General features: G+C 39.5%; 1 protein-coding gene across 1 annotated transcript in view; it reads right to left on the bottom strand.

Annotated features, from left to right (window-relative positions):
• Positions 1 to 3,737: 3,737 nt before the first annotated feature.
• BCR (BCR, RhoGEF and GTPase activating protein) overlaps positions 3,738 to 11,225 on the bottom strand; it is a 105,360-nt gene continuing 97,872 nt past the window's right edge. Inside the window, exon 23 of the mRNA XM_026859547.1 lies at positions 3,738 to 10,881. Coding sequence (XP_026715348.1) covers positions 10,792 to 10,881 — 90 coding nt within the window. The 3' untranslated portion in view covers positions 3,738 to 10,791. The remainder of the gene's footprint in view (positions 10,882 to 11,225) is intronic.

The following is an 11,225-nucleotide window of genomic DNA, read 5'->3' as shown; positions in this document are numbered from 1 at the left end:
CTTTTTTTTTTTTTTTTCCCCTGGAATAAAACCGTAGATTTTAACCGTCAGAGAAACCTTAAGGAGGGAACCCGCGCGTGTGCAGCAAAGCCGGGACTGCCGAGCGGCTTTCACCAGCGCGCGGGAGCGGGCGGCCGCCGCTCGAGCACTGGGCGCGCACAAGGCAGGTAGCGACACCCAGCCGGGGGGGCGGTGCGTCCCCTAAACCTCTGCCTTACGATACAGTATTAGTACAGCTTTTCATTTGAGCGAGAAGTGAATGTTTAAATGTTGTGTAGAGTAGTTTTCTTAAGTTACAAGAACTGCCTGTGAAGACAAGCTTTCAGGTTCTAGCCTCGTTAAAAGACTACATGCACTAAGCTTTGTTGTTACACAGGACGTGTGACTGTTGTTATGAATAACAACCAACTGCAGTTAATAAACCCAAATTACAGTGTTGGTGCTTTAGTGGGAGGTACAGCAGTCTGTATTTACAGGCATTGGCTGGAAAGTGCTATGAACACAGTAACTAAGAAAATGTGCTGATTTGACATATCCCTGTAAAAGTTTCCCCATCAGGGTTTCTGTTTAGCTCAGACCACGAGGTAAAGCCTCTCCCGGTAGCGACTCAGCTGTTTTATCAAAAGAAACACTTCAATATAAGATTGCATTACAGCTTTTCCCTTGAGGTACGTTCCTTCCTAGAATTCCTAGGGCTGCAGATCAGTGAGGGGGAGTATGATTTACAGTCCCCTTGTTATCTTGGGTAAAATTTAATTTTTAATACTGCAAAGCAAAGTAAATGACATCTATGTTTCATCAGAATTCCCTTTAAAACTGAGAGGATGTATGCTTCCAGATGTTACAACATAGTTTGGTTTAAATTGTGGGAAAAATTTCCTATTTAAGTGTCTTACAAAGTGAGTCATTTTATTTAGCTGTCCTTCCCAATCCATATCTCTGTCAGTCTGCCTGTTCTTAGCTGGCAGGATTCCCCTGGTAGCTGTTGCGCAGCCACAGTGTATTTGTTTGACATTGAAAGGCTCCTTTATTCTTAAGTAGTATTTCTGACATTTGTTTTGTAACAATATGACCAATGTCATTCTACTAGGTTTTCTGGTCCATGATGTTCAACAAAATGTCATCCTGAGGTTCTACCTTTTGGATTGAATTTTAAGAGTTATTTATTACTAAAAAAGGGCATTTCAATTACAATCAGCAGCATTAATTCTGTATTAGGGATCTGAAAAATGTCTACATTTGGTTTGTACAGTCTGTTTACATGGTAGCCCACAAAGGAGCTCAGCTTTCTGTTTTCTAGCAGGAAACAGAACATGGTTCGTTCAGCTCGATGAATTAATGAACAGGCTGTGAGCTGACAGTGCACATGACTGGTGTCCTAGTTCAGGAACTTGAAAGGTCACTGAAAAAACCTGCATAATATTGCAGCATTATATCCTGTAATGTGTGCAAGAGGTTTCAGCTGTCTACTAGGAAAACTTTCTTTGTGGTTATGTTCTGGATTAGATTGCCCAAGAGGATTACAGAATTTCCATAATTGGAGGCTTCTAACAAAAGAGCAGACAAATGTCTCTTGGGAGTGGGGCAGGTACAGCTGATCCTGTCTCAGACTGGCAGCTGTATCCTGCAGGGCTTCTGGGGAGCAGCTGCCTCAGGGCAGCCTGGTCCAAGCTTCAGGAAGCAGCATGAGAACTGCCTGGAACATGAATAGACACCTGCTCAGGTGTAGCAATTTGCACAGAACATCCATGGTTATCATGCACTCAAATGCTCTTTCTCATCCTGCTCCAGCCTTAAGTTTCATTTGTTCCTTCTTGTTACAGAAAAGTAGGGTACTGTAAGTGTTTAGTGGAAGACTTTGCACAAGCTTGCACTCTGCAGTTCATCTCAAGCCAGTGGTGGTGCTCACTCAGAGTCTTCAAGGAGGGAAAGCAGCTGAGAAGCACCAGCCTGGTAGTCAGTGACGAGCTTGACGTGGTAGAAGTGTGGCTGTGTGAGCAGAGCTCCTGGTAGAGCTCCCACCTGGAGAAGGATGTGACCAACACAGGATTCTCCACCTGGGGCGGCAGGGTAATCCTTGTTATACATACAAATTGGGAGAAGAGAGGCTGGAGAGCAGCCCTGCAGAAAGAGATCTGGGACTTTGGGTTGATGGCAGGTTCATTATGAGTCAGCAGTGTGTCCTGGCAGCCAAAAGGGCCAACAGTGCCCTGGGGTGCACTGAGCACAGCACAGACTGTTGAGGGAGGCGACTGTCCCACTCGATACTGTACTGGGTGCCTCAATATAAGAAGGACATCAAATTATTTGAGTGTGTCCAAAGGAGGGTGACCAAGATGGTTAAGGGTCTTGAGGGCAAGACTTGCAAGGAGCAGCTGAGGTCACTTGGTTTGTTCAGCTTGGAGAAGGCTGAGGGGTGATCTCATCACAGTCCACAGCTTCCTCAAGTGGGCAGCGGAATGGGAGGTGCTGATCTCTTCTCTCTGGTGACCAGCAATAGGACATGAGGAAATGGAACAAAGGTGTGTCAGGCCAAGTTCAGATTGGACATTAGGAAAAGGTTCTTCCCTGAGAGCATGGTCAGTTACTGGGACAGGCTCTTCAGGGAAGCGGTCACAGCCCCAAGCCTGGCAGAGTTCAAGGAGCATCTGGACAACACTGAGCCATAGTTTTAGGCAGGTCTGCGAGGAGCAGGGAGTTGGACTCGATTCTTATGGGTCCCTTCCAACTTGAGATATTCTGTGATACCTTCCAGGCTCACTCAGAGGTATCTAGTACCATTCAATGTGGTTGCACTACAAAGCTATGCTTTCTAATTAAGAACCACTTAGCAGAAGAATTACACATTGAAGCTATCTGAAAAGTATTTTGAAAATAATTATACAGATATACCACTGTAAGGAAGTATTAGTAATAGTCACTGAGTTTCCCCTTTTTTTCCCAACGTAGGGGTAAGCGTGACATTTTCTTCTTGACCTATATCTTATTTCAGTGTAATTTTAAACACTGTATAAAGTCAGCTACATTTTTCTCCACTTTGGATATTGCCATTGAAACATGTCATCTTTGTGATCCACACTGAACGAAAATCAGGTAGAGACCTTTTGAGCAGGTATCTTTTTATTATAGAGGTTTATATTTTATATTAAATTTAGACTATATTAAAACATACGTATACTTTAATTACATTAATCATTTAAATAACATTTTATTTAAATAAAGCACCAAGAAAGCTTGATTTAAATAACTGATTCAGTTTCCACATTGATTCCTACAAAACCCACCTACAAATTTCATGCAATGTTTGAAGAGGCCAGAGCCTCTCGTTCTAGTGCGGAGGCCTGCACACCACTAAAGGATCCATGGTTTGAGACGGGCTCCATTTTGAAGCAGTACTCCTACAAAAGGGTTAACACGCATCTGAAAATGGACTGGTTTTGCCCAGCTACTTCTCTACCTTACATGTAAACTATTTCCACATTATAGTTTAATTCAGCAATAACCCTGTACTAACCTTTAGATTTTAAGCTTTTCCCTTGTAAAGCATGAAATAGCTTTTATTTTGAAACACCAGTTAAATTCCATACCTCTAGCAAATTCTGTTGAATGCATTCACACATTCAATTTAATGTAGGCCCAGTTTTTAGTTAAATAAGACTAAAAGAACCTGACAAACATAGATACAGGAAATTTTATTTAACACTGTATACAAAGAAAGGCTACAGATGCCTTTTTTCCCCTCCACATACAGTTTTTGGATCCCTTTTGCATACCACTTTTCTCAGAAAATTAAAAAAAATATCCAAAATGACAGCTTTTTCCTCCCTTTTCCCCTCTCTTTAGGCCTAAACTGAGAGATGCTGAGCAGTACAGTTTCAACACCTTTCAATATTAAACTATTAGGACTAGGTTTTATTTTTGAAAAAGAGAGCACTGTAAGTTACTGAAGCACTAGCAACAGCAGTATAAAATGTCAAAAACCAAATTCCTAATATGGTAGTGTTAAAACAATGCTAATATTAACTCTGATGAAACCCAAAATTATCCAAACAATAAGTTGTTTGTCTTCTACGTGATAATTTAGCACTAATTATATAATTTAATTATATTTATATTTAAATAAATAGTCTTCATTCCTTTCCTTGGAATTCTTCATGGATTATAAAAACTTGTAATGCTAGAGGTAAGAACAAACTGCACAACTTACATAGGCAAGAGAAGGCTTAGTTTTATTTTATTTGCTGGACAGACACAGAAAGGACAACATTTCAGAGTGTCCATGTTCAAATTCACCCCTTCATTGTGGTGCTTCTCGGTCATCCAACACAACAATTTCTTAACCCTCTTTTTGCTGCCTTGGTTAGTATTGATATCCCATCTCCTCAAACGTCCCTGTATAGGCATGTTTTATCCAGAATTCCAAATACATTACCCTTACTGAGTGCCTTCACAAGTTTTCATACATCACCGTGAAGCCCAAAACAAGATTTCTCTTAGGCTGTCAGAAGCAGTAAAGAAGGGATTAGAAGATGCTGTTGTGAAGAAACATCCTTTCGCTGTGGGGGCTTTTAGATGAAAAACTGTCAAATGTAGTAGGTGGTAGATATGGATCAATTTTCAGCTATTTGTGTAACACCTAGTGTTAGTGTAGTCCCAATTTCTCCCAAAATGGGACTAAAATGGAGGAAATTTGAACTACTCTATGTAGATTGGCATTTGTTCATTCAATTAAGCATAGGAAGAAGGATCTGGATGAGGATTTTCCCATTAACTGCTTTCTGGGCCTCACTCAGACTGCCCCAGGGGCGATGTGAGCACCTAAGGCCCAAGACCAGCTGCTCACTGATGGGCTCTACCCTGTGGTCCTTGGGTTAGGTCATCTGCAGAAAGATGCCACATTCTCCTTCCAGGCAGGAAGCTGATTTGTACACAAGCCTCCCCTTTGTAGATCCACAGGGATGTAACGTGGCCTTGGCATAGAAATCATTCTGCAGATTAGAGAAATGGCTCATCTGTAGGATGTCTTGGGTTCTCAGAACATCTCGCTACCAGGGAAAGACTGCACAGTTACACAAATGAAAGCTCTAGTAGAAAAGAACAGTTTTCCCCATTCTGATGAACCATGATTTGAACATGACTGATTAAGATAAAGCAGTAGAGCAAACAGTTCTGCTAGGCTTGGGGACTCTCTAATCATATTAATTCCCAAATATGCTTGAACAGGTGTAAATAATAGCATCTTACTGAACTTGCTAACCAGTACTACATGAACCCAGAGCTTTAGCAGTACCTGGCCCATTCTGCACCAGAATTGCAACCATTTCCAGACTGGAAATAGTCTATTTATCTCCAGGGATAGCTGTGCTACAAACTGAACCTCCTGGTGCGGTTGTTTCTGCAGTGCAGAATGATGTGGTTTCTGTTGGAAAAGGAGGGGACTCTCCTACAGCAAAGTGAAACATGACAGTAGGAAATAAATGACATGGACAGTATTCACATGGTTCACCTGCATGTTTTTTTTCCAACAGTCTCCAGCAATTCTACTATGAGATGGTAACACAAAGAGAATTAACAGAGGAGGAAAATTAGGTCATTTAATAATTTTCTAATTCTTGGCAATAGCATTTATGTATCTCCTTGACCTGGAAGGCCTAAATCTAGTGATATGGTCATAGGCAGAGGAGAATCAAGATTATGTGCACTCAGGTTTGCTTTGGTCCTACTACTTCAACCATTTTGTGTTATAGCACGTTGTGACATTTTATCCTTGCAGCCTAGAAACAGCTTTTAGCTTAAAAAATAGTTTAACTTTCTGGTTCATTTCACTTTTCCCTTTGCGGTGGTGTTTCACCTACAGTAATATATGGACTGTATTGCTCCTCCTCATCTATTGCCACAACAGTGGTGAAAAAGGTAGAAAACAAGTGCTAAGCTTTGCTTTCTTAGCACTGAACTGTGAATTTTCAGTGGCAAGAAAGGGGTTGCAGCACATCAGAACTGGGAGGCTACAGAAGCTAAATTCCTGGCATTCCTATATTAATATTTATTTATTGGCAAGACAGTCTCTGCTTACAGTTATCTAGGGCACAAGCCGCCTTCTGTACGATGTGATCTGAGTGATGCCTAATTATGCTTCTCTTTTCTATTTGTGTTACCTTTAGTCTCTAAAACCTCATTAAGGAGTAATCATTAACTGTAAGTGCTTCCTTTAGAGCTTCTGTTGATTCTGAGGGCAATCCATGTATTTAGTTCTATTCAATCAGAAAATTCAGAGAACACACATGAACATTCACTTCATTCTAGTTCAGAATGGAGAATTGCTAATACTAGTCTAAGGCTCCAGTATCTCAGTTGCATGTGCCCTCAGTTAAAGGAAGTGAATGTTATCAGATTTATTTTTCTGATAACAGTACTATGACAGTGTTGGCAAAGTTTACAAGGAAAAACATACCTGGACTACAAATTTAAGAGGGCATAAACAAGTGACTAACTACACCAAGAATTCAATTAATTTGATCATATCAACTTAGGAATTGCCTTTTCAGATTTTTCTTCTTCAAGGAACAGAAGCAAATCCCTTACATCTAGCATGAATGTACTCGTCTTCTGCTAGGTCTTTTTCTTAAAGCATTTCCCATTTCTTACTAAAATTTCCATAATAAGAATGCCACATCTGATAATGTTATCCCAGTAGATGACCAAGCATTGAAACAAAAGGATTAACCAGTGAGGAATCAGAAAGGGTTGGTTTTTTGCCATCAGATTTTAAACATTTTTAAAAGCCATGTTGGTCAATTTACATTTTATACATACTTGAAAGAATGGCACGTTAAGATAAAAGAACACATTGTGATGCCTTCCAGTGTTACAAGGGTGACAAACAGATATGGAGATCCATGTATGCTTTAAAGAACAGTACATTGGTTTAAATAAACTCATAGAAAACTAACATAACCCTAAAACAGATTTTTAATCAGGTAAAATGAATGAACTGTAAAAAGACTGCATCTCCCATAAACATACTCTGTGGTTCCACCACCTCGTGGCCAACAAAGAAGTTGCAGTTTTGCTCCGTAGGGTGCATGCTGATTGCCTTGTCCTAGCAACTGAAGGTCAGAGTCAAGGCAGGCAGTGGGCATCAGCAAATATAGTCACTACACTGCTGTATTTTGCCCTTAGCTGATACATTGAAAAATAGCAGCATTAAAATACAGCTTGAAATAGCTTAGCTACTACCTCAACTTGTTAAAAATTGTGCAAGAATAAAGAACACCAGCAGCATTTTAATGGATGTGTTTCAATTTGGTTTCAAACACTCCCCTCCCATACAAAGCACACACAAACACAAAGCTGAAACTGATCTAGTAACTGTTATTTCTTGACCATCTTTGAAAACTTTTCCCATAGTTTGCTTTACTTAACTTTTAAAAATTTTACTTAAAAACCTATTCAGTGTTAAAAACATCCATGATAATTTTAAAATAGTCTCTAAATGCCAGGAAACTGATGCTTATTCCTCTCTTTAAACTGGAAATACACAGACTATCCTAAACACCGGAATTTCTTTAGTTGAAAATATTAACGTTTCAGATTCCTGTTACTGAAAGCTACATTTTTAGAAAGGTCTCTCCAATACACTAGAAACTGAAAGAACATAAACTCCCAGTGCACATGTAAAGGGTAATTTTTTGCTAGTTTGCTCTTATATTGTACCTTTTTGATAGAGAAAATGGAAGAGTTAGGTTTTCTGACAGAACTCGCAAGGGAATACGTAAGAGTAGAAATCAGGCGGCCTCTCTAAAGCCAGGTTTTGCAATTCCCTTTTAAAGTATGATAAGGCTTATTAAAAAAATAACAAAGTAAAAAAAACAAAACCAAAACCAACCAACCTCCCTGGGAAAAGAACATAAAAGCCTTTTGGAAATACTTAATTTCTGAAAACATAAGACTATTTGAAAAAACTTAATTGCAAAATTAAATGAAATTCAAGAAATCAGTTCTCATATTTCAAATGAGTCCATGACTTCATCATCAGCATATCTTTTCCAGCCCAAAATTACCAGCTTTGGGAAAAACATATTCATACTTAACAGAAATAATTAATGGGTTAAGTTAAATTAACTTTTTTCCCTGATCCACATGCCTGCATGTTAGATAATGTTACATTAGAACTGAGCATTGTAATGAGAGACTAAAAGCAACCACCTGTAACAGTAACCAAAGCAAAAGCAATTTTCTCCTGGTTACATACTATAGATCAGTACTTTAATATTAAAATCAACTTCTTATATAAATAAAAATAAAAAAGTTGGGCAAAAGTAAATTGGCACAGTCATTATGGTATTGCTTTCCAGTTTAAACACTGCAAATAGCAGCCACAGATTCCAAACACCAAAAGGAAAAGGCTGTTACCCAACCACCTGGTGTAGTTTGGTTGGGTTTTTCCTTTTAAATCAGCAGCACTACTGCCTCAGATACATCAAACAACAGCTTGGAACAGGTTGGTGTGCAGCTTGCAGTAAAAGGATTGCTATAGAACTGCTATGTAAAAATGAGAACAAATACATAAAAACAAAACCAGAGAGTGTGGTTTACTGCTCTGCATGACTTTCCTTAAGTCAATGTTCTTCAGGATTGTGACTAATTTTTACCTTCAAAAAAGCAAAAAATAAAATAAAAAATCAAAATCTTACGCTTTCAAGTTTCCTTGCCTTCATTCCCTCCCTCCCCCAAAAAAGCACCTCCTACTATAAACAGTTTTTCTGTTTTATGGGTTCAGAAGTTGGAATGTAGTGGAAATACATACAAGAGAGAAGGAATTTCTAGTTGTACATTACATTACAAAGAGGTTTGCTCCCAGACCTAAGGAGGGAGGGATACTAAGCAATATTAAATTCCTATAAGAATCCTTACAAAGCATGCAAAATATTGATATACTCACAAAATCGAAATTTGTATTTGTTCCTTTTTGAATTTGCAACTTCACAGTACAATAATTTCTAATATTATGCAGCAGTCAATTACAATGACTACAAAATCATTTCCCTTTAATTTTTTCTTTCCATTTGTTTGAAAGACTCCTTTGTTTTTTGTTTTTTTTTAATTGAGAGGTTGCAGATCACCCATCAGAAAATGTGAAATTCAGCATCACAGGGGTTGCTTTCTTTGTCATATTTTCCCTAAAATGATGTTGACAATCTACCAATCTTTCAAAATCTCCCTCCCTCCCCTTCTCATGCTGATTCCTTCCCTTGTCTACAAGCTGTACTTTTCTTCTCACCAGGATGATGATGGACGGATGCCACTAAATGGATGCTGCATACCTGGGTAGGAAGTAAAGGAGGCTGGAGTAGTTTATGAAAATGGAATTGCTCCCACCCCCCAAGGTGTTTGGCACAACTGCTCCACAGCCAGCGTACTGCGCTCTGGATACCAGCAATGAGATTGTGTTCAATTCTCTAGACAAATCCTGCTGCCCTTTACAGCTGTGTAGCCCTGAGGCAGGGAAACACCAAGGTTGTACTTGGCAAGACCTTCTGTACTGCTGTATGTAGTTCCAGAGACATTTCTTCACTGCTCTTATTTAAAATAGGGTTGGAATTTCTAGAGAATACACAATGCATGCTACTTGTGAGATTGTCCATAAAGTACATTGATACATTTTATCCAAGTATTTGTGTCTATCAGAAAAAGACTCTTGTAGAAGCAACATACAAAGCCTCCAAAAATTCAAGTATCAAAAAAAGATGTTTTGATAAAAGTTTGGAGTGAGCAACCAGCCAAACTGACAGCCATCGAATTTTTCTTTTTTTTTTGTCCACAAATGCTTTAATTATTTTTGCAGTGATAATGTCTTTTTTTCAGAGTGTTGGGAATTAACAGTCTTCCCAATTAATTTTCATTAAGTTTGGTGGGGTCTAAGGAATTTGGCAATCCTGCCTGGATAATATTGGCCCTGCTTTTTATATGCAAACAACGCAATCTCAAACAGAATCCTTGGCTAATCCTCCCTGCCTCTCCTTAATTTGCTGTTACTTATCTATAGTAGTAATGTCACTGGGTCTGGCTCCCTTAACCCCAAAAAACGCACCAGAAGTGCAGCAGAGGTAAGAGCAGGGCCTCTCCTTCCCTAGAGCTGTATAAACATTTGCAAGGGAAAGGGTGGATGAGAAAAAAAAAACAACAAAACCAACCCCCAAACAAACCAACAGTTCTAGTTGTATGCAAAACTGTTTCATTTCTTTAGAACCCTGTTCAAATTTCTGAGGAGGAAATCTTAGATCCCAGACCCTTCCCTTCTCTTGCAAAGCAATGCTAGTTTTGTGGCCTAGAACAGTACTTTAAAAACAGCAGTTATTAAAGACACAGTTGTGATATATCCTTTAACTCCCCCTCACCCAAAAAGGGGTATCCTATCAAGTGGTCCAGTAGAAATCTTGAAGTTCCTTTATGATAAATTAAATCCATAAAATGAGGAATACCTTCTGTCACATTCCCAACAAGAATAATAGCCACACTCTGTGGTGCATTTGTTCAAGTGTCTATTGCTCCTTCTAGTGGAGATTCTGCAGAGCTCCATCTCCAGTTCAGTTCTGGTCCTACCAATCAAGAGTACGGATTTTTCTCCTCAGCTTGTCTCTGGTTAACACACAGCAGAAGCACTGAGGGCCGTAAGTCCCTAGGACAGGGACAGGCCAGCAATGTCTGAAGAAACACCAGTCGTCTTGTTCTCAGGTGTGGCAGATTTATGCCGAGAGCAGTTTTTTTGTGTCCTGTTGGTGTCCCAGGCACCTACACCTCTGTGGAAAAGAGAATGCTTTGCCTCTTGCTGTCTGGGGTAGGGATAGTCTCTAGCTGCAGGAAGTACAGAAGAACTTGAACCTGGAAAAAAAAAGAAAGAAAGAAAGAGGTAATAATAACACCCTTTTAACTCCTCCTCATCCTGGCTATTTGAGTGTTGGCAGACATGCCCACAGCTCTCCACAGGAACATCTTGCAGTTATGTATTTGTTTAAATACAGTGTATAGAGGAAAGATACAGAATGTGCACATCCTGACGTTTTTTCATGAGAAGCTGTATTGTACAGATGCAAACTGAATTGCCTGAAGAAATGCAGTTCTATAAACAGTCTAAAATGTCCGTGTAAGGGTGAAAGTTGTTTAAAATCCTGTCAGGAAAACACGAACGGATGGCGGAACCAGGCCATTTCCCAGATATTGCCTTC

This window comes from Athene cunicularia (assembly GCF_003259725.1).
Source record: "Athene cunicularia isolate RWA chromosome 15 unlocalized genomic scaffold, athCun1 chr15_part1, whole genome shotgun sequence".
NCBI classification, from domain to species: Eukaryota; Metazoa; Chordata; class Aves; order Strigiformes; family Strigidae; genus Athene; species Athene cunicularia.
Note: the sequence above shows the minus strand (reverse complement) of the source record. Positions and strands in the feature narration are given on the sequence as shown.